Raw genomic sequence first — 25,161 nt, 5'->3', positions numbered from 1 at the left:
ACAAACAATTTAAAGCTTTATTTTTATTAACTAACATTTACAAAGATTAATAAATACTGTAACAAAATGTATTGCTCATGGTTTGTTCATGTTAGGTAATACATTAACTATTGTTTGTTAAAACTAGTTATATTTCCTAATTAAACTAAGGCCTAGTCCTGGCTTAAGCTAATCCTTTTCCGGGAAACCATCCCTTAGACTTTCAACAAATACATGAACAGTTTATATAAATAAAGTAGATTATTGTAAATAAAGTGAAGATTTACTCCCATATAAACAAGTAATTTTGGATAAACAAACAAATAAATATTGAAACATTTGAGTCATAAGAATAATTCAGATGTATGTAGGCCTAATATGGTTATCAGCTGTGCATCTTGACATCAGAGGTGGGTAGTATTGAATTACATTTAATTTGTTATATTTTCTTGAGTAAATATTTTTGTAACTAGTACTTTAAGAGTATATGTAAAGATTTCTAATGAACAAAACTGTACTTTTATTCTGCTACTGTCAAATGGTAATGATTAATAAATATAGATAGAGTCCCATCAATTCATTTTTGTCTTCTATATAATGAACATGAGTTTCAGATCTCTAAGTCAAGCACAATTTGTTCAACCTATTTGAATCCTACTGTTCGGTCAAGAGGACATCCTCTGGGTCTTACATGGGGAAACAAACTTTCTTTTCAAAATAATGACGCGATTTTTACATTTTATGGCAACAAGGGAACAAGTAATACTTCTCTGCAGATTATATATTTGATAATCATCTTTTTTTCCAAAATGAGAGTCTAGAAACATTTCCTGGAGTAGATAAATTTTTCTTGTATTCTGGTGCCTTTTCATTAAACAATTGTTTTATAGCCTAAGAGCTTTGTTTACCTTGTTTTGTTGTAGGAGCGCAACAGGCAAAAGTAGTGAAAACACGAAATGGAGTTTAAATTATATCGACTCTGATGAGCTAAATGGAATGGATTTGAGGACGCAGCAGCGTGAAAGTCAATGCTGTAGCTAAAACGCGGAACGGAGTTTAATCTACTATTAAAATGACCTTTTTTAAATATATCTAAAGCAAATTTGGTACAGTTTTGTAGCTTTAGTGCATCTGATATGTATACGTATACGTAATGTTACTTTTTAAGGGGACATATCATGAAAATCTGACTTTTTTCATGTTTAAGTGCTATAATTGGTTCCCCAGTGCTTCTATCAACCTAGAAAATGTGAAAAAGAACAATCCAGTAACTTAGTTTTGGTAAACCATTCTCTGCAAGCATGTGATAAAATAGGTCATTGAAATTTGGCTACCCTTGTGATGTCAGAAGGGGATAATACCGCCCCTTAATCTGCACTATCCAACCACAGCACTGCCATTAAGTGCCGAGATCAGCTCATTTGCATTTTAAAGGACACACCCAAAACGGCACATTTTCACCTACAAATGTCAATTTTAACATGTTATACCAAATATTTATTTGACATCTTAAAAAAGTCTTGTGAAATGTGGTTTCCTAGTCTTATCTGTCATCTGACAGTGTGGAATTGTCTGTTTTGACACTGTCTGGACTCTCAGCTCGATACATCAAGTAATTCAGTCCATCGTTGTTGAGCACAGGAGAAAGTCCTGTTTCTACATCTTCATCTTCATCCACCCTTGTGCAGACCTCCTCCTCTGACAAAACCAAAAACAGATACTATTAGTACATTTGTACCAATTTGCAAAATAGGTTAAGTTTGCAATGCAATTTAATCCAGAGGATTTTGAGAAACCTAATCATATGGTTTTTTTTAGGTGAAAAGGAAAGCTTATATATTGACAATACAAAGTGGTTCTAAAGGGTATATAAAAGAAGAGATAGAAAACATTTAAACATGATTGTTTCTTACCATCTTCTTGGTATGCTTGGTTTACATGACATGCAATCATATTTTCGCCTATTTGATCTGCTTCGTAATCTCGCAATTTATGCAGGGTTTCCTTTAGGTCCTGGAAGCTTGGCCTTTCATTTGGCCCCTTTTTCCAACAGTCCATCATCAGATTATACCTATAATATAATATAATAAAACAAAACAAAACATGATATAAACAATACAATACATGTTTAAAGCAATTGTTATGTCTTTGTTTTCAGTCAACATATTTAACAATTATTTATTGAACTCACAAACTCTTAGGACACCCTGTTGGTAAAGGCAGTCGTCCACCGGCATTAATGTAGCTTAAGACTTCATGGTTGGTGTATGTTGGATATGGAAGCTTTCCTAATGTCATAATCTCCCACAGGAGCACACCAAACGCCCTGATAATATGTAAAAAAAAGTTTTCATGATAGGACATGAATCCTAACAAAAAAGTAGCAGCAATATTGTCAATATTTACCAGACATCTGAGTATTTGTTGAAAATTCCATCTGTTAAACTCTCTGGTGACATCCAGCGAACCGGAAATAAACCTTCACCCTTTTTCCTGTAGTAGTCATTCTTGTACACATCACGGGCCAATCCAAAGTCGCCTATTTTAATGACTCTGTTTGGGTCTGTGTAGCTTTTTACTGAAACCAAACAGTTCCTAGCGGCAATATCTCTGTACACAAGAAATTGATACAGTGCACTATTGAATACAGTTCTATGTCTTCTAATGGAGAGTAGACAGCTTTAAATAAAGGTTCCTTAAAGACATCAGTCAGGCTGTATGGTTCTATAAAAAAAGTTTAATATCCACAAAACCACTGTATTGCACAAAGGTTCTTCGTAGTGGATAAAAGTTATTGCAGACTGCATTTAAAGATGCAGTGTGTACATTTTAGTGGCATCTAGTGGTAAAGTTGCGAATTGCAACCTACGGCTTAGTCCACTGTTCACCCCTCGCTTTTGAAACACAGAGAAGCTACGGCAGCCACCACCGGACAAACATGTCATCATCGGAGACAACTTAGTAAAAAAATTGTCCGTTAAGGGCTTCTGTAGAAAAATGGCGGCACAAAATGGCGACTTCCATGTAAGGGGACCCTCTGTGTATGTAGATAAAAAGTTCTCATTCTAAGGTAATAAACACATATATATATATATACCCCTGATAATATAGTTTTGTATATTATTTTGCATTTCTGTCAAGAGATCCTTCTAAAAATTACTGCACCTTTAAAAAAGTAATAAAGGTGCTGTATGACGCTATACAAACATTTTTAGCTGCATGGTTCCATAAATAACCTTAACATTTTTGTTTTACAAGAGATTCTTTGTAGTGAAGAAAGGTTATTTAGATTATCAATGAACAGATAGGAAATAATGTTCATTTCTATAACATTTTTTTTAAAGGGGACTTTTATCAGAAGGTGTCTCCAGAGTACATATTTGAAGTTTTAGCTAAAAAAACCCACAGATAATTTATTATAACATGTTAAAACTGCCACGTTTTAGGTGGGAGCAAAAATGTGCCGTTTTTAATGCAAATGAGCTGATCTCTTCACTAAATGGTTGGTTAGATTAAGGGACAATATTATCCCATTCTGACATCACAAGGGGAGCCAAATTTCAATGACCTATTTTTTCACATGCTTGCAGAGAATGGTTTACCAAAACTAAGTTACTGGGTTGACCTTTTTCACATTTTCTAGATTGATAAAAGCACTGGGAACCAAATTATAGCACTTTAACATGGAAAAAATCTGATTTTCATAATATGTCCCCTTTAAATGTAGTTGAAATATGAATAATACCAAAAGATTTTACCTATGAACAAAGCGCTTCCTTTCTAAATAAGCACACCCTTTGGAGGCATCCAAACTGATGTCCAGAAGGCTGGTTACATTCAGTAGCTCCCTGTGGTTCTGTAGGATATAAGACTGGAGATGTTATTAAAGCATTCCCGAGCAGGGCCGTGCACAGAGCTTTTGAGGGGCATGTGCTGAAACTGAAAAAGGGCACCCCCTCCAAATAAATATCACTTAATAATCATCTTAATAGCTTTATATTTATTCGCTATTAATGATTGAAAAAAATCACTATTAATGAATGAAAAATGACATTTTATGATAGCTTGGCATTATACAGTGCAAACGATATCTGCCCTTGTAAGTTGGCTTTAACAATTTACATCCTGGGTGTTTGTCTGTATTAGGCCTATTTGTAGTCATGTGTTTGTGAAGTGCTCTTGTGTACTCGCTCTTATTTAATTGTAGAATATATTAATTTTAATTTTTTCCTCTGCTTACATACATAAAGTTACATAAAAATATGTTTGAAGAAAAAAAGGTATTCTGTTTGGTTTTATAAGCTAATTTTTATTATATTGTTAACATGTTTATGTATGTGATTGAGAAGAGGGGGAAATAGGAGATTAAAGATCAAAATAGGAGATTATACTATACTATAGCCATACCATAAGCATATTCAACATGTATCTGCCTACCTGGCAAAAACTGTGCTGAGGACCAGGAACCTTGGTCTTTTGAAGGTGCAAATAACTGCATTACTGAAAAATATACTAAATACTAAATAGACTTAACTCTATGCAGTTGATTTCAGAATAAAAAGTTATGAACCAAATAATCATACAACTCCCTTGACTAATTCAATGCATAAGATACATGCATATACAATAAATTATATCCAGATTGCATATTGTAATGAGTGACAGGGCAATATAATGTACATACTTGTATCCTTTACACGTTTTTCGTCTCTATCCAGTTTTCCCAACTGGGCATCTGATGTCTAAGACCTTTGTAATCTGATATGTTTTTGGTGTTAATGTAGGCTAGACATTTACCCGCGCGGGCGCGTCTTTTCGCGTGAGATGTGTTGACTTTAGTTTAACGATTGAGACGCGTCATGCAAAAAAAGCGATAAAAACCCGACCGTGCATTCCGTATTGTTGTCACGGGTGCCCTTCACATGGGTGAACACTTGTTTAAAAACTGCTCGCGCTTTGTCAAAAACTCAATTTGGTCACAGTTTGGAGCCCTAAGTGCCCCCTGATTGCCCACTCGACCAATCCCGTCTGGAAAATTAGGCTCTGCTCAAATTTATAAAACATGCGCCGTTATATACATACTAGTGTTTCTTTCGTAATGAGACAGCATTGTACTCAAACAACAAGATACTTATTTACCGTTGCAAGACGTTCAGCTGCTCTGACTGCTGTGGAACTTCAGCTCGCTGCACTCAGGGGGCGGAGTTAAGAGGTTTGACAGACAGTTTTTTGCGGATCCAAAAATATTTAGTTTTTTAATAATTTTATTTGATAAATATATTTGTAAAACACACAGACAGACGTAAGTGATTAACAATAGCATTAATTTATATATAAAAAAATAAAAAATAAAACACCTCCAAAAAAGGGCACTTCGGAGTGTAAGGACAAAAAGGGCATGTGTTCTGCACAGGTTGAGCCCTATCTGTGCACGTGCCTGTTCCCGAGTCTTTCAAACCAGAAATGTAATGAAATCTCACATTCATAACAGTGTGACCTCGACGTTTGTGTGTTCTTACAAACTAAAGGACCAGAATTTTTTTTATTTCAATGTAATTGCTACTTCAATGAGACTCTTACATGGGTAGGTCGAGCTCCAATCAGGTAGGAACGGAGGTCTCCTCCCTCCATCAGCTCCAGGATGAGGTAATGAGGTTCATTCAGCAGACAGACTCCAAGCAAACGCAGGATGTTAGTATGATTAAACTGGCTATAAAAAAAGTAAAAAATCATAAACATGTTCCAATATCTTAGACAATATGTGACTCTGTGAAATTCACCCTAAAGACTCGTAATCTAATGATGAGAAGTAGCCAATTGATTTTTTTTTACATTGTTTCAATTTTTGACATGGCCTTAGTCAGTATCCCTAATAGTTATGTATTCACAGAAAGTCTTTATGTAGCATGTTTGATGTAAAAAACTGTAAATCACAAAAATGACTTTAAAGGTGCCGTGTGTACATTTTAGCGGCATCTAGTGGTAGGGTTGCAAATTGCACCCTCCCTTTCGAAGCACATAGAGAAGCTATGGTGGCCGTCACATGATAAACATGTCATGGTCTCAGACAACGTAGTGACTAACGCGCTCTGTAGAGCAGTTTGTTCATTTGGGGCTACTGTAGAAACATGATGGTGCAAAATGGCGGCTTCCGTGTAAGGGAACCCACGGTGTATATAGATAAAAACGACTCATTCTATGGTAATAAAAACAATACAGTTCATTTTGTAAGGTCTTTATGCATCACGGAAAACATAGTTATCTATATTATATTGCATTGCTGTTAAAATATCCTTCTAAAATTTACACACTGCACCTTTAACTGTAATTTCACAGACTGGGTTGTATAAAAAAAGTATGATTGTGATAATTTAATGTGATCCTGAGAGAAAATGTTGTTTATACCTCATCAGATGAGCCTCCTTCAAGAATTCAACTTTCTCATTTTCACTGGCTCCTTTGCGCAGTGTCTGTCAAGAGATAAATTCCAAACGGGCACCAATTGTGTTTGCAGAAAGATTTATAGTGTCTAAGGGGCCGTTCACATGTCGCGCCTAGCGTTTTTAGGTTCTCGTCACATGACCTGCCGTGTACTTGCGGCATTCTGAAAAATTGAGATGTTTTTAGCTCAATGCGGTGCAGACACACCTGGAAAAAAACGAGTGAGTCACATCGCGTGCGTGTTGCAATAGCGTCGCTTTCATTACGGTACGTTCACACCGGGCGTAAGCGGTAACGCTTCTCATTTACTTTCAATGACGTCATGCATCGCCGAACTGAATTGTGGATCCATCGCCGTCGTGTCACTGCCGTTGCTCGCGGCAGAAGTTGAACACTTCTCAACTTTTCAAGCACCAATGCGCCAATCAGATCGCCTTCTTCAAATAACCTAGTGCGAACCAGCCAATTACGTTTATGCAATACCAGAGCATTTGTTGCGGCCACTGTGATTGGCTGTTGGCCATGCTTCAGACAAGAATTCTGTCAAGCGTTAACGCTTTTGCCCCGTGTAAAAGTACCGTTATGAGCTCACATACATTTGAAATAACAAACTTGAGCGCACAAAAGACGCGATATGTGAACGGCCCCTGAAGAAGTATACTTGGTCCATTACAGAAGTTAGGAATTAACCTTTCAAACTAAACTAATTAAGGGGCGGTTTCCTAGACCAGGTTTATCCTAGTCCCAGGCTAAAATGCATGTTTGAGGTGCCTTATTTGCATCGGCAAATAGAAATGCAAAGTAATAAAACTTCCCACTCCTAAATCACAATGCTCAGGACACTCAAATGAACAGCAATGTTTGTCAGCATCACAGAGTATTTACACATGCTGACGGAAGTCAACCTAAGGCTTATTTATAAGATTTACACTATGCAATATTTGCAAGTGCAATGAGAAAATGAAAATGCAAATTCCTGGAGATTGAAAGGCATTCATCAAACAACATACCGGACATTTAGAGAAGCCTATATAAACATCCCTAAAGTATCCCTGAAGTATTCATTCAGATGTACCTTAACAGCCACTCTCATCTCTGGCATGACTCCAGCAGTGAGTTGGCTGCCAACTGTGATAGCTTCATAAACCTCTCCAAACGCTCCACTTCCCAACAACTTCTGGAGCTTCAGACAGTCCCTGGGAAACACGGGGATGGACTCGATCTCTCTTTGGGCAGGTATGGCACTGGAGACATTTATTTCAATATAAATACACTTGCAATTAGAAACAATAAAAAAAACCTTGGACACTGGATGTGACATTCTTGTTCACCTGACGGCATAGCAAGCGTTCCCAAGACCAACCAAACCTCGGATATACTCCAACTCCTCATCGCTGTGGATATGCCCACCGGTTTGTGTAGATGTCCCATGATCCTTTTTATGTTGACGTCTGTGCCAAACTACAGAAAAACAATGAAAATAACATGCAGTTAAGTCTAGTAAAGCGTAAAAATTTTTTCTATAGTTGTATCCCTTTTACTTACAGACTGCAGACAGGATGATAATAATAAGTGCAATACTGACACACACTGCTATGATTACAATAACCAACGTCATGTCAGATTGTTTTGGAGAGCCTGTTGGATTACAGAGTTAGATTACACATAGTCCTATTTGAGCTTTCTTTATTTTGATATTATTGTTGCATATATAAACTGATTTATAGTACATATTATAAATAATAAATCAAGCATCCTTACCCTTTCCTGGTGTATGGAGAATCGTGCTTGTTGATTCCCCTTTACCCCAGTATGAAAAGGGAGTAATGGTGACGTTAAATTCACTGTCCGGCTTAAATCTGGTCACATTTATGACTGGCTCAGAAATTGTATTGGCAGGGTGACAATATCTGCTTGGGTAGTTCTGTAAAAAAGGAATCAAAAAGACGATTATTAATACTTTTCTCTTTAAAAACACTCTTATATCTTATTAAGAAAAGTGATGTACATTTTGAAGTCGTTTCACATTTTGTGACAGTCCATTAGACACCACACAATAAAACACATTCCCAAAGTCAGTATTACTGGCATCCCAGAGTATCTGGAAAAACGTGTGATTGCCTTCAAGATGAACAGAGGTTTTGGGAACTGCAGGTGGAATAACTACAGGAGGAGACAGGAACCCATCTGCAACACACACAGACACATGAAAGTGCTCACTTTAAACTGCATGAATGTTTGGCAGATGATGACTTAAAGGATTAGTCAATTTTCTTTAAAAAATCCAGATAATTTACTCACCACCATGTCGTCCAAAATGTTGATGTCTTTCTTTGTTCAGTCGAGAAGAAATTATGTTTTTTGGGAAAACATTCCAGGATTTTTTTCATTTTAATGGACTTAAATGGACCCCAACACTTAACAGTTTTAATGCAGTTTAAAATTGCAGTTTCAAAGAGCTCTAAACGATCCCAAAAAAGCGATAAGGGTCTTATCTAGTGAAACAATTGTCATTTTTGACAAGAAAAATATGCACTTTTAAAACACAACTTCTTGTCTATCTCTGGTCCTGTGACGCGCCAGCGCGACCTCACATAATCCGTCATCAAGTCAAGAGGTCACGGATGACGTATGCAAAACTACGCCCCAGTGTTTACAAGTGTGGAGAAAGAGGACCGTTCCCACGTTGTTGTATGTTGAATGATACTTATTAAATGTCTTTGTGTCAGTTTATTGTTTAAAATGGTCCGCAAATGTGCATTTCATGTATCACGTGACCTTTCCACCGCATTACGCAATTATGTGAGGTTGCACGTTTTTTTTCTTGTAAGAAATGACAATTGTTTAGCTAGATAAGACCCTTATGCCTCGTTTGGGATCGTTTAGAGTACTTTGAAACTCTGTTGAAACTGCAATTTTAAACTGCATTAAAACTGTTACGTGTTGGGGTCCATTAAAGTCCATTAAAATTAGAAAAATCCTGGAATGTTTTCCTCAAAAAACATAATTTCATCTTGACTGAACAAAGAAAGACATCAATATTTTGGATGACATGGTGGAGAGTAAATTATCTGGATTTTTCTTTTAAGAAAATGGACTATTCCTTTAAAGGTAAAGCTCATAAATAACTCTGTATGATTATTTTTCTGATTAACACATATTATGAAGATATTTTGATAAATGATGGTAACCACACAGCTGATTGTAACCATTGACTTCCATAGTAGGAAAACAAATATTATGGAAGTATTGTGATAAATGATGAAGAAGATATTTTGATAAATGATGGTAAGAACACAGTTGATGGTACCCATTGAATTTCATTGTATTGTTTTTTTCTACTGTGGAAGTCAATGGTTACAATCAGCAGTGTGATTACCATCATTTTTCAAAATATCTTCTTTTGTGTTCATCAGAAAAAAAATTCATACAGGTTTAAAACAACATGCGGATGCGTAAATGATGACAGAATTTTAATTTTTTTGAGTGAACTATCCCTTTAAAGTTCGTGTAAAGTCTGATATGAAATGTGTTCTCAGTTTGTGACACCACAGAAAAATGTGATATTATCCAGCCAAATTTACATTATAAAAAAAAGGCAAATAAATAAAATAAGTTATCAAAAAATAAAAAAAAAGGTCAGGTACGCTGGGCTCGTGTCCTCTGTCGACGTTTAATGGTATAACTCCACAGTTCAGTACTAAGGAGCGGCTGCCAGCGACTTCTTTTTTGAGGGTGCTCAATGCGAAGTTTGTCACAACATGTATGTATCCCGTCGTGTGTGTGGTTCATAATTTTTAAAATATGTGTTCTGCACGTCGAGTGATCCTATGTGCATCACGTGTTTTGCCTGCTGCTGACGTGTCTAAAGGGTTTTTGATAAAAGAGATGCTCGCGTTTGCCAGATACTCTCATAATCTCATGTGTAACCAGAGTTTACTGTTAAGGGAGTGTCTTGCGTGACATGACACTCTGAACACATATTTTGAATTTGTGCCCCTTGGATGAGCAGTCAAGAGCCGCCACTGATACTAAATAGTTTACAGTCTTCGTAATGTGTTTCAGCAATACATTTCTTACATTTATAATGCGTTTAGAAACAATCCTCTGAAATAATTTTACACAGAGTTGGAATGTGCACAAAGTTGTAATGTGCAATGAGATGTGGGCTACTTTACCTGGCAGAGGTTTAAGCATCTTCTGTACTATGGTAAACGCTGTCAGTGTGTTACTGGAAGACATATGGACACTGGTTTTTTGGTTCACCTCTTGAATCCTCAACTGTTTATTCTCATCCAGCCACACAAGTCGTCCACTGTAGTAGCCCACTTGATGATTCAAGATTTGAGATGTGGTCCATTTGACATATTCTACCACTTTAGGCTCTTGCATCCTTTAAAGTAACATCAAATGGGTACTTATTTATTCACATATAAACGGTTTCAGCAGTAACAACATAAACAAGCGGCTTTCGTGGTCATCACGTAACTTCCGGTAAACTCAGCGAAGAATAAATTACAACAAAGTCCTTTTAAAGTAGTTTATTTATATAACAAGCAAAATAAACAACACGTAGATTACATAGGAACCCAAAACATTTGTTATTTTCGACGAGGTGTTTGTTTAAGAGTTCAGTTTCAGCAACTAGTTAGACTATTAAACAAACAGAAACCGGAAGTAAAGTTCGGACCAGACGCTTATCGCGTCACCGCACGTGCGCCCGATGAAACGGTCTATAGCAATCATTTTAACAATCCTTTATAAGATCTGACATTTTTTTAAATATTTGCTCTGTACCAACCTGTCTCTGCTAAAGTTTGCTCTGTACAGATGTAACAGTGTACCATCCTTCACCAGCCAATAAAGATTTCTCTCCATCACATCCAAAGTGATTCCAGCAACCTACGACAAGTGTATTTAACACATTTGTTGTCGATATAAAATTTATCTGCCAGGCTTTAAGTGCCTATAAGACTCTAATATCAATTTGATGTGCACATCTCACCTCTCTTCCAGAGAACACGCTCATTTTATCCAGAAGTTGATAACCACCTCCATCCAATCTACAACTCTCCACAGATATTTTAGTGGTCCAGTAGATGGCAGCATTCAATGAATCGATGACCAAACTGAGAATCTCATCATCTGCCTGGAAAAATACCTCAACATCCTTCGATGTAGACCCTCTGCATATCTAATAAAGGGGGACAAATATGTCCAACAGTTTTCTTTTGTTTTCAGTGTTTTTTTTTTAAGTCACACTGTTCAAAGTTGATATTAAACATCATATGGATGTACCTGATTTGAGTTGCAGCTCCAGTATAGATACTGACCAAGCCAGTCAAACGCCACAGATTCAGCCTTTAGTGATAATGGATTTGTCATGACTCTCTTACTCACAAACGGGTCAGCTAGTTCAACCCAGTTAATGTGGCCTGAGCTGTTGGTCCAGTAGATTGTTCCATTATACCAGTCAATGTCTTTTCCACATGAAAGCAGGTAAATGTGTTATCCATTACATTCACTTATACATTTACAGAAGGCTTTTTAGTATGAAATGTCACAAAATTGTATTAAATATTGTACAGTACGTTTGGACACATTTATGTAGACAAATGTGTACTTGTTAAAACAATTTAGCATGAAGTGTTTTCCTTATTACAATCCCCTTTATCCCACTCATAAGGGTTATTATGCAGTATTCTTTATAAAGCTGCTTTAAAGGGGACATATCATGAAAATCTGACTTTTTCCATGTTTAAGTGCTATAATTGGGACCCCAGTGCTTCTATCAACCTAGAAAATGTGAAAAAGATCAACCCAGTAACTTAGTTTTGGTAAACCATTCTCTGCAGGCACGTAAAAAATAGGTAATTGAAATTTGCTTCCCCTTCTGATGTTAGAAGGGGATATTATTATAATAATAATCCCCTTTAATCTGCACTATCCAACCACGGCACTGCCATGTAGTGCAAAGAGAAAGAGAGAAAAAAAATAATTGACAGCACAATTGAGTTTCAATTTCAACAAACCACCATTATGGCAATCAGTGTTTGCATTTATCCGCTCATTTACATTTTAAAGGACACACCCCAAAACGACACATTTTTGCTCACACCTATAAAGTGGCAATTTTAATATTTTATAATAAATTATCTGTATGTATATATATATATATGTATATGTATAGGTAATATATATATATATATATATATATATATATATATATATATATATATATATATATATTCATATTATTTATTACATATATTTATTTATATTTATATTAATTTAAATTTTTAGGTGTTACAATTGAAGTAATTTTTTTTAAGTTGATCCGACTTTTTACAGTGTAAAACTCAACAACTTGGACACACACTATTACTATTTTCCACATTACTATTGATAATTAAATTATCAAAATAATTAATAACACTTTCTTTTACGGTGTCTTTGTTACACGTTACATGTAATTATTATATTAATGACAGTTAATTATGCATAATTACATGCAACTAATCCTAAACCAAACCCTAATCCTAACCTCAACCCTACAGTAAGTACATGTTGTTGATGATTATTAGTACTTAAATATATAATTACACTGTAACAGTGATGCCTAAAAATAAAGTGTAACCAAGTAATTTTATAATAAGAAAAAGTAATCAAAACTATAAAATAATAGATATTAAAGCTTCAATTTGAATTGCTTAGTGCAGGTTTTTTCACCCTTTACAATGCCAAGCAAGGACCCCCAAATATGATCAGCCTTTTGTAAGGCCCCCGTACCTACAGTGTAGTGTACAGTAAGTCTTTATAAAATAATGTGTTCCCTAGAAAAGTTAAACTTAAAGTTGTCCAAATGAAGTCCTTAGCAACACACATTACTAATGATAAATACATTTATATATACTAACGGTAGGAAAATAAAATATCTTTATGGAAGATGATCTTTACTTAATATCATAATGATTTTTGGCGTAAAAAAATGACCCGTACAATGAATTGTTGACTATTGCTACAAATATACCCGTGCGACTATCACAAATGTTGTTTATTGATTTTCGAAGTCACTCTCTATATAATCTGTCAATCTTACCTTTTACATCTTTAATATTAGTCACCAGTTCTTCAAGAAGTTCATTGCTATCCAAATCCTGCTTCCAGATACCATACTGAGCGGCAGCAGCTATATATGGTGCCTCATCCGCTAAATAAAAAGACAAGAAATCCCATAATGTGTAAGTAGTTTTGTAAACACTGTGATAAAGTTTTAGGTAAAAATCAAAGATCAAGTCACCAGCGTGAAGAGTTGATCCTTCATATGAGACGGATGTAAAGCATCCACCAGGAGAACAAGCCCTGACAGACACACCGTACCGCTGTGAACTTTGCAGATCTGACACAGTTACATGTGTGCCAGTAACACCGCTAAAGCTGGTCACCAGCAGCCCATTCAACGAGCAGTTTACAGAATAAGTCCAATTTTGCCAAGCAGATGAACCTACAATGCAGTATGAGATCAATAAAACTTTAAAAATGAATGACAATTTTTTTTTTATAAAATATTAACTTTATTACTCACTTGCTCCGATCATATTTTCAGGTTGATCCCAGTACAGATTGGCCTTATCTGATCCGAATAGGGTTCTGAGATTTCTCGGCCTTTGTGGCACAGGGTAAGGCTGGGCAGACGGACTAAAATAGCAGAGATTACCAAAGCCTTCATACTGACTAAAGATATCACAGTCCATAGAGAATTCATTAAAGATGGCCACCTGACCATGGCCAACCTGTTTGTAAAGTGCGTATCCATTGGTGAGCATGAAGAAATCGTCCTCGTTAACAATACTGGTCGCTTCAAACGTAACGCTTGTGTACAGTGTAACCGCGTGTAAGCCATCCAAAGACACGGCTTTGAGCATCTGATCCTTTCTGTCGTGAAAAACCAGCCTCTTATTGGGAAAACTGACCACCAAGTCATACAAAGCATTTGTCGATGTGTTCACAATTTGTGTTAACTCATCTTGTTGGCCGTGAAGAGGGGTGCGGAATATACCGTTGGGCATCAGCAAGAATAAAAAGCTGACAAAACATAATTTTTACATTTTAAAGAAATTTAACTGGTTATAAAATGATCAAATATAATCTTAAAGGGATGGTTCACCGAAAAATAAACTGAAATGAAATGAATTACCCATATATTGTTACAAACCTGTATAAATTACAAAGATGTAATGAAGCAGGAAACAAAAGCACCATTGACTTCCATAGTAGGATAAAAAACTACTCAATGGTGCTCAAAACATTGCTCAAAATATCTTTGGGTGATTCACACGACATGAGACTTATGAGGCGTGATGAAACATTTTGATAAAAAAGTAAATTCTATCAAAATAAAATGCATACACAAACATCTTGTACTATTTTGCACATGATTTCAAATGACATCATACAAACCAATTTTGTTTTTTTTCCACTTTTCATTACCGCAACGTGTCCATGACTGGATTTGGGTTCTTTGACATGGAAAGATTTATAATTTAAAACAATAAAAAATATATATTCAGTGCATGCTATACTATAAACATTTACAATAAAGAAACATGTGGTATTTGGTGATCATTGGTAAAAGTAGAGACAATAATAAGGAATATAAATGTGTCCAAGACCAATTTTCTCATCCTCCGCAACAATCTTCAATCATTGTTTAAGCCCTCGAGGAACTAACATTTTCAACAAAAAAAAAATTGTTGGAAGGGACATAATTGACTGTGACACTCAAGATGACTACCAGGTAAGCAGTTCTTATTTTTTCTCAGATAAAAGTTGAAATTTTGTTTGTCATAGTACCTAGACAACTTTTTAGTTCTCATTACCGAAAAATGAGTTTGTAAATGGATATATTTAATGTAATATCATGTTGCTGATAATTTTTGATAATTCTATAGGAAATATTTTTAATCCTCTAAAAATAATGGTTATAGTAAGTTCAGACCTTAATCTTAAATGTGAAAAAAATAGCTTCAAGGGCTTTTTAAAAATTCTGATGCTGGACACCTTCTAAATCTGGATTTCGTGAGAATCACCCATTTGTGTTTAGCAGAACAAAGAAATTAATACAGGTTTGTAACAACATGAGGGTAAGTTAACCCTTATGTGTTGTTGGGGCCATTTTTGGCCATTTTTGCAATTTTTTTGTCTTAATTTGGCCACAACTTTCTCTGTGTTTCAGCAAATTGAATGATTTTTGGTGACAAATCTTATATTTACACATATTTTAAGAAAATGCTTTGAAATTTTTCAAAAACTTAACAATATACCGTGGGCAAATTTACCACCCTTACGTGTTGTTAGCGGCCAAAAAAGGCCACTAAATTAAACTGCTGTAAAAATTTATCGGATGAAATTTTTTTCACATTTTTTTTGCATAAATCTGTTAATCAACCTCAGTACTGATCAAAACTACCAAATGTTTGCAAAAATTCCATGATTTTAACTCTTTCATTGCCAAGTTTATAAGTAGTGTCACTGATTTGGGGAAAAAAAACACACAAAATGACAGATTTTCAATATAAAACGTGACTGTGGACTGGATTTTCTTTGACCTTTTTTACAGTCTTGGGCATGCCAAAGATTGGTAAAAACATTGGCTTTGATGCATTTTTAGTTTTTGTGCAGCATCAGATTAAATTTTTTTCTCCCTCATTTATTGTTTGTGGCCATTTTTTCCCCATTGACTTCCATTATAACAAAATTTTTTGATTGCTGAGCCATGACACCTTATTACCATGCATTCTTGATTCTTTGTGCCTTTTCCTTTTGCAAAGAGGTAAAATTTGTCATTTTTACTGTTGATCACCATGTGGCACCATTCACCCTTTAGTAGCCTGTGCAAAAAAACAGAGCATAAATTCTGGTCTGTACATTGAGTTATATGGACTATAAAACCATTGTGTGTGTACGAGTGTGTGTGTACGAGTGTGTGTGTGTACGAGTGTGTGTGTGTGTGTGTGTGTGTGTGTGTGTGTAGGGTTAGTGTTAGTATTGAGGAGAGAGCACCTCCCTCGCGCACCAGTTAGTGCTGCACTGGTGAGGGATTTAGTCTCCTGTAGCTGTCCCTCTAGACACAAATCCACAGACACCAGCAGGCACCAGCAGCTCAGGAGTGAAGAGGGGAACATGCAAGTGGTGTACAGAACCAAAAAAAGAACAGTCAGCATTTGTATCCGTTGTGGTAGACACACTTGCAGAGAGCACCAAGTAATATGCTGCAAGTCCTGCTAAAAAGACTGAACACACACACGTACACATATACACACCAAAAAATTAGTTTGATTGTTTAGTTCTCCATCCATCCTCTACTCTTGCTTCATTGTTCAGTTTATTTGAAGTTGTTTTTGCATTTTGGTTCATAATAAATGTTGTTAATAAATCTGATGAAGAGAAGATTTTTTACAGATTTTTCCACACAGACGCACACACATGCAAGCACGCACGCACGCACACACACACACACACACACACACACACACTCTCTCTCTCTCTCTCTCTCTCTCTCTCTCTCTCTCTAATATGCTGTTATAGTCCATATAACTCAATGTACAATCCAGAATTCAAGCTCTTTTTTTTGCACAGGCTACTAAAGGGTTAATTGTGCCACATGGTGATCAACAGTAAAAATGACAAATTTTACCTCTTTGCAAAAACTAAAACCACAAAGAATCAAAAATGCATGGTAATAAGGTGTCATGGCTCTGCAATCAAAAAATGTTGTTATAATGGAAGTCAATGGGGAAAAAATGGCCACAAACAATAAATGAGGGAGAAAAAAATTTAATCTGATGCTGCACAAAAACTAAAAATGCATCAAAGCCAATGTTTTTATCAATTTTTGGCATGCCCAAGACTGTGAAAAGGGTGAAAAAAATTCAGTCCACAATCACTTTTTATATTGAAAATCAGTGATTTTGTGTTTTTTTTCTCAAATCAGTGGCATCACTTATGAGCTTGGCAATTAAAGAGTTAAAATCATGAAATTTTTGGAAACATTTGGTAGTTTTGATCAGTTCTGAGGTTGATTAACAGATTTATGCAAAAAAATGTGAAAAAAATATTAATCTGATACATTTTTACAGCCGTTTAATTTAGTGGCCTTTTTTGGCCGCTAACAACACGAAAGGGTAGTGAATTGGAACAAGGCACAAGGGTTAATGATGACAGAATTTACATTTTAAGTGAACTATCCCTTTAAAGCTCCAATCCATGTCTCTATAATGATATCTGTTTGAAACATGCATACAGTACATACTTATATATGTAGAAAAAAAAATATATATATATAATTGAGCTCTTAAAAAACAATGAACATGTTTCAGGACACTTACCCATTATATGGATCTGCAATTATGTTCAAAAGGTCACTGAATAGGGTGAGATTTACACTGACTGGAACAGAACAGTCATCTAAACCACAATAAAAGACCTGCAGCAGGAAATAAAGAGTGTATTATGGCAGTATAACAGAGCATATGAAATCCAGATGGAGGTTCAAAAGGTAAATACCCACCCTACCGCTGGAAACATAGTAAATCCTCTGATAAAGCCAATCGATTGTCAGTGCTGTGACCTTTAGTTGAGCAGAGTGAAGAAGCTTAAGATCCGAGTGGTCAGTGAGATTTTCTGCCCCTTTTACCCAAATATGAGTCCCTTCAGAAAAATACACCTTGTTTGAACTGTAGTGCATGACCACTCCTGTAAAAACCATGAGTCAGATATTAGAAAGCAAATAGCATAGACACTTTCAAAGATCAGGTAAAAATTATCTACACTGTCACTGGGGCTGTACACTTTAAAAAGGTCCTTATATGTACCATGTAGGTACAGATATGCATATTTCTTACAAATATGTACATTTGAGGTACTAATATGCACTCACGCACTAATATGAACTATTTTGGTGAAAGGTGTACTTTTTAAATCAAATTTCAGCAAATGAAACAATTATTGACACAGAGCTAACATAAAAAACTGTGGTTTATTTTAACATTTACTATAGGAAACCTTAGTAAAAATGTTTATATTATATTGTTTTTGAATCTTACCATAGTAAAAATTAAAGTATGCTACAGTATTTCCTACCATTGATCCATTTACTATAGTAATACTATAGAATACTATGCTATTTGTTAACAAATTGTACTCATTACTATAATATACTACAGTTGACTATAGCAGTGGTTAGCAAACTGGGGCCAGGGGGCCACGTGATTCCCCCCCCCCCTTATGACTTAAAAAAAAATTTTTTTTTTCATAAATTCTGTGTAATTAAACATCAGAAAAATAAGGCTACTAACCAACAGAGCTACACTGCATAATTTAATATGTTTTTTAATAAAAATTTTTACAATGTTTTATGTCATACATTTTCTTTGGAGGGGCACGAAGGGATGCACACCAAAAAAGTTTGAGTACCACTGGACTTTAGAATGCAATAACGCATACTACAGTATTTTTTATGTGGGAGTATACTTTGTCATTTACCATTTTATTGGTGTAACTAGTCAGGTTGTTTTTTATATTAAAGGGCACATATTATGGAAAATCCATTGGCATTGTGTGATTCTCTTGTAAATGTGATGTCACACAAACAAAGCCCCGCCCACTGCCACTGACTGACTGGTTAATTTTACCTAAAAACTTTTCTAAATGTGTTTGTTAGCACGTTGTAGAGCTAAAGTGGCTAAAGATACTGATGTCTCTGACTGTATTTCCAGGAATCAGATCTATTTTTAAACTGAAAGTGCTCACTGTCTGTGACAGTGACTTATATTACATCTTGTAAAGTGGGCATAATATGTGACCTTTAAGCAAAATCAGGTCATTTTAGGTGATGTGACAAATAATTGATCAGTATAAAAAATACTGTAATGCTATAAAATAATGAGAAATGTTTGAATTTACACTGTTATCTCTGACTTCAATATTTATAAATTTGTTGCAGAATTGACCTGTGATGTTGCTCTCTATTAGACTGTCAGAGAGACATTCAGCTGTAGTGAAGAAATCAGCATCCTTTTCTCTTTTCCTTAATGTGTTCCATCTAGATGCAAACACCCAACGTCCTCCATCCTGATCTGAAAGACATACACAAAAGGACCAATAAGAATCCTGCTTATTTTAAAGCAATGCATTGACATGCTAGTTAAAAAAATGATTGCAGAATGGTGTAAACATTTGGTTACATGATGTTTACATGGATTTAACCAAGTTGGAGAGGTTTCTGGAGCACCCTGTTGGTCTGTAAAGGGGACATATTATAAAAATCTGCCTTTTCCTTGTTCAAGTGCTATAATTGGGTCCCCAGTGCTTCTATCAACATAGAAAATGCAAAAAAGATCAACCCAGTAACTTAGTTTTGATAAACCATTCTTTGCAAGCATGTGAAAAAATAGTTCAAAATAGTAAAATTTGGCTCCCCTTGTGATGTCAGAAGAGAACAATACCGCCCTTAATCTGCACTATCCAACCACAGGACTGCCATTTAGTGCAGAGATCAGCTCATTTGCATTTAAAAAATGGTCTGAAACTATTGGCCGCTGTCTTGATTCGAACGATATTGATTCGTAAATCTGTTGTACTTGGCAAAATCATGGTCACTAATGCAGGATAACATAAACATTTTCTTGTGAAAGACTAACCAGCTCGTTCTGGTGTTGTTGTACTGGCTTCAGCTACAGATCCTTGACCTTCCCTGTTAACAGCAGCTATAGAGATCCTGAATAAGAGAGTAAATGAGATGTAATACAATGTTTTAAATGACATCTTCAGGAGACATTACTGTATCTACCTGTATGTGGTGTTATGAGACGTAGGATAGAATGTGGTGAAGAAAACATTTCCACTGGTTGCTACACTGATGACGTGTTGTTTGGTTGTGAGGTTGAGGTTAAAGCCTAAAATGGGTCCTCCTGGTTTCTCAGGTGGAGACCAATGGACGTCCACGCTCTCTCCAGACAGGCTTTCAATACTGTCGATGAAAGGGCTGGATGGCACTTTAGAAAGGAGCACAGAAATGGGTAGCTCCAGACAATTCATTTTAAACCTTATATGAAAGAAATTACGTTCAAGTTCACTTACATCCAAATGGTTCGGTTTGATACCAAGGGCTTTCTGGTGAACGAATGTGACCTTCTGCTTTTACTGCCCAGACCCTGAACTTGTAACAGGTGAAAGGTTCAAGCTGTTCAACAGTGTATGTTGATTCTGTAACGTTCTACATGTGGAACATAAGAAAAAAAACTGTTCAATAAAAACAAATGTTAAAAGTAAAAAAAATTAAGAGATCAAATGTCACTCTTAAAGTCATGGTGATTTTTCAACCTGGAAACTCAAAAATAGTAAAAAAGTACAGTGTTGTTTATTTTAGACTTTTTCCTCTTTCAAATCTGCATTGCTGTATTTTATTAAATAATCATTTAAAAAGTTATAGGGGACATATGATGAAAATTTGACTTTTTCTATGTTTAAGTGCTATAATTGGGTTCCCAGTGCTTTTATCAACCTAGAAAATGTGAAAAAGATCTTAGTTTTGATAAACCCTTCTCTGCAAACATGTGAAAAAATAGGTCATTGAAATTTGGCTCCCTTTGTGATGTCAAAAGGGGATGATACAGTCTGATCTCACACGAAATCGTACATATTTTATGAGTTGGCTAATTCCTATCAATTCATATAAAGTTAAGCGTGTAAAATCGTACGATTCTCATGAAAACAACAACAACAACAACGAAACCGAACCACTATTTGCATTTTTTTTTTTTATAATTCAAAGGACCGGAGTCAATTATTCCTCTTATACCACGGTTACCACAAACATTGCTCTGGTGCCTATTTTTAAGACATTTCACAAGTTAGGTGTGTGGTTATCAGAAATAAATGCATACACACAGGACATTTCTCAGCCAATCAGAATACAGCATTCAATAGACCTGTGGTATAACAAATATATAATAAATTATCTATATGGTATTTTGAGCTAAAACTTTCCATACGTACTCTGGGGACACCAAAGATTTATTTGAAAAAAGTCTTGTGAAATGTCCACAAAAGTTGTGTAAAAAATGTTAACTAAATATTTTTAAGTTGAATTAACTGAATTAAGTTGATTTAACATGAATACTTAGGGACACTTTCTTTTTTCGAGGGCGCTCGATGCGAAGTTCATCACATGTATGTATGTAGCCCATCATGTGTGTGGTTCGTAATTTTAAAATATGTGTTCTGCGCGTCGAGTTATCACGTGTCTTGTCAAAATAAGTGCCTGCTGCAGACGCGTCTAAAGGGTTTATGATAAAAGAGACGCGCGCGTTTGCCAGATCCTCGCATAATCTCATGTGTAATCAGAGTTTACTGTTAAGGGAGTGTCTTGCTTGTATTTTGTGAACGTGAGCATCTCTTTTATCATAAATGGTTTTGACGCGTGTGCAGCAGGCACTTATTTTGACAAAACACGTTATGCACATGGTTCACATGATGCAACAAACACATATTTTGCAAAAACGAGCAACACACACGACACTCCAAACACTTATTTTGAATATTTTGAACTGATGTGATCCTATTCCCAGACTAAAATGCATGTTTAAGCTGCCTTAATTTAAAAACATCTTGCACTGACTTAACATATATCAGTCTCATTGTTTTGACTGAAGATGTACAAAGGTATTGTTTTTATAAGGTATGTTTTTAAAAACTACCTAAATATCCTAATTTAAGGCCTAGTCCTGGATTAACCTAAACCCTGTCCAGGAAACTGCTCCATACTTTTAAAGTTAAACCAACAAATATTTTATTTCAGTTGTATTTGTTTACATTAGTAAATGCATTAGCTAACATAAATTAACAATGAGCTAAATAGTTTCTCTGCATTTATTAATTTAATGACAATATAGTTGTTTATGTTTGTTCACTCTGCAATAATAATGTTAACAGTTGCAACCTTTTTGTAAAGTTGACATTTTAAGAATGATACAGTACATAAAAAACAAAGAAACAAAGTCACTAGCATTTTACGCATCAAAATGATAAATATAATCAACAAAGATATCCACCTTTGCTTGTGCCCAAACTCCAGACAAACTAGGGCTTGTCCATTGAGGAATATACACAACATCCGATTGATTCAGAGCTTTCCAGGTCAAAGTAATACTGTGAGATCCAATCCAAGATGCATACGGTGCTGTGATCTGACACAAATCCTCTGGGCAGAACCGGCATGAATTAATGCAAATGAATCAGAAAACAAACACTGAGAGGCACAATGTGAATTTGATTTGAGCTTCACTTACTTTGGCAAGTGGCATTCTTGAACTCTCCGTAATCACTTTTCGGTGTCTAGAATTACAATTTAGTTAAACATTAGCTGGACATTAGTTAAAGCAAATGAAAACTCATATATAAATAACTCTTGGAGGCTTACCATGAGCTGCACTGAGGCATCAAGAAGGCATTTGTCACACAATGAAGGTTTGAGACAAATGAATAGACAGAAAAGTGCTAAAAGAGTCTCTAAACCAATAGTTTCATTCTGTTTGCCGCAAATCTTTACCATTTTTCAGACTCCAAACTTCTTTTTTACAACACAGCCTGCTCTGACTGTGAAATCAAGTGTCAATTTTTACATGACAATAGCAGACACTTTCAAAACATGAAGTATCAATCAATAACAAAGCAATAACCAAAGCTTTAGTCACCAGGTCTGCGTGGTACAGGTGTGACCAGAGGACAAATGGGAACCAAGCAGGTGTTTCGTAAGAATCTCTAAAACTGCCTTTCATTGGTGGATATCAAAGTAGAGAGGCTGAACTATGACACTTGACGGTAAAGTGTGGAAAATCTTATCTTTACAGTCGCTGTAGAGGGATACAAGGAAGTGTTTATTTAATGGTTAAAATGTAATTGCCAACAGATCTAATGTGGTGACATAAAAGTGCTAATTTTGCCAAATAAAAGATGTAAATTCAGTGCCATATCCAAGATACTCTATACCAGGGGTTCTCAAAGTTTACATTCAAAGGTCCAAATCTGAATTCTCATCATTTTCATGGGTCCGGAAAAAACTGGTTATTACAAAAATTGTCAAGCATGGTAATAACTTTATGTAAATCACTTGTTTATATAACAAATCAACACAAATAGTTTGGGAAAAACATAACAAGTGTATTTTGCATTTAAAGTAAAAACCTTTTTTAAACATTAACACAAGAAATATGCCAAAAGTAACCAGGTGCAAAATACAGAGCAACCTAATTAGAGAAATGGCAAAGTTTGTTTTCCATAAGATGCATAAACCATGGCAAAAAAAGTAGATTGGTTGGCGGAGACACTGACCAAAAATAGGGGTGCACCTATAAATTGGCTGATGATATGCTTCTCAATGAATTACGGTGAAATGCCGTTACATCCAAAAGCCAGGGGGCGCTCTCGTGTAGAAACTCACTATGCGCTGCAGACGAAGAACCAGACACACGGAGCTCCAGGAAATGTCTGGATGTATTTATATTGCTCTTCTTAAAAGTTTTTCAGGTATTTTCATGATAATAAAGATTATGTATAAAGATTATGTTTGACGAGTGTTGCTTTTTCAAATGCATGTTATAAACGACTCAAACCAACAGTGATTTCAGATCGATAAGGACTTACTGATCAAAAGCCGTAGTACATGAAGGAGCTGTGCATAATATCTGGGTGTGATGGCTACAGCGTTACACAGGAAATTTTTTAATAACTCGTTTTATTTTCGGACCAGGAATACTCTTAAATCTAAAAAGAACTAAACGAATGGTTTACAAGTTTAATATGCATTTGTAAATAAGCAAATGCACACATTTAATCAATCACATAGAAATGAATGCACTTGTAATATGAAGTGGACGCGGGTCCGGATCCGGACCGGAGTCCGGACTTTGAGAACCCCTGCTCTATACAGTACTATAACCATATACAAGGAAAGAGTAGACAATTAAAGAACATATGTGACCCTGGACCACAAAACCAGTCAAATGTCGCACCGATATATTTGTAGCAATAGCCAACAATACTTTGTATGGGTCAAAATTATATTCATTAGGATATTAATTAAAGATCATGTTCCATGAAGACATTTTGTAAATTTACATTAAATTTACCTACCATAAATATATCGAAATGTATTTATCATTATTAATATGTGTTGCTAAGGCGATTTTCTTAATATTTAGATTTTTTTGCACCCTTGGATTCCACATTTTCAAATAGTTGTATCTCGGCCAAAAAATGTCATATCATATTGTCCTATAAAACACTTATTTATTCAGCTTTTAGATAATGTATACATCTCAATTTTTTTAAAATTGACCCTTTTTTGGTCCAAGATCATATTTGTTGGATAAAAGGATTGTTTCAGTTTCAAGCCCACATCAACAACATTTGTACCATTATTAGCACATCATTTAGATTGGCCCCTAGTTTGTGAAAGCAAAACTTTCCAAAATTGTGTTTCTACTATGAACAAGTTAACATTATTTTATCAAAAAATGACACAGATGCTACTGGTAGATCATCAGTTGTAAGATTCAACCTGGTGGTCAATCACTAGGTGGTGCCACTTTGCAAAATCTTTGCTAACTGGTAAGTTCATTGGATCTAAACCTTTTTTACATTGTCCACAACAATATTTACAGGCTCTTATCCCACAATTTA

The 25,161-nt window shown here is 35.4% G+C and overlaps 1 protein-coding gene across 1 annotated transcript; it reads right to left on the bottom strand.

Annotated features, from left to right (window-relative positions):
* Positions 1 to 548: 548 nt before the first annotated feature.
* On the bottom strand, positions 549 to 23,776 carry ros1 (c-ros oncogene 1, receptor tyrosine kinase). Its single transcript, XM_065252973.2, has 28 exons — positions 22,901 to 23,776; positions 22,770 to 22,815; positions 22,533 to 22,681; positions 20,560 to 20,695; positions 20,270 to 20,474; positions 20,121 to 20,197; positions 19,431 to 19,556; positions 17,990 to 18,174; positions 17,808 to 17,905; positions 14,006 to 14,505; positions 13,721 to 13,924; positions 13,520 to 13,630; positions 11,719 to 11,900; positions 11,426 to 11,614; positions 11,222 to 11,322; positions 10,599 to 10,813; positions 8,429 to 8,607; positions 8,182 to 8,344; positions 7,966 to 8,058; positions 7,752 to 7,881; positions 7,496 to 7,664; positions 6,385 to 6,449; positions 5,560 to 5,689; positions 3,738 to 3,835; positions 2,386 to 2,589; positions 2,171 to 2,305; positions 1,893 to 2,050; positions 549 to 1,677 (listed from the first exon to the last, which is right to left on the bottom strand). The coding sequence occupies exons 1-28, from the start codon at positions 23,030 to 23,032 to the stop codon at positions 1,523 to 1,525; spliced, it is 4,335 nt and encodes a 1,444-aa protein (XP_065109045.1). The 5' UTR covers positions 23,033 to 23,776; the 3' UTR covers positions 549 to 1,522.
* Between the last annotated feature and the right edge of the window lie 1,385 nt (positions 23,777 to 25,161).

The sequence above is a fragment of the Paramisgurnus dabryanus genome, chromosome 17 (assembly GCF_030506205.2).
Source record: "Paramisgurnus dabryanus chromosome 17, PD_genome_1.1, whole genome shotgun sequence".
NCBI lineage: Eukaryota > Metazoa > Chordata > Actinopteri > Cypriniformes > Cobitidae > Paramisgurnus > Paramisgurnus dabryanus.
Note: the sequence above shows the minus strand (reverse complement) of the source record. Positions and strands in the feature narration are given on the sequence as shown.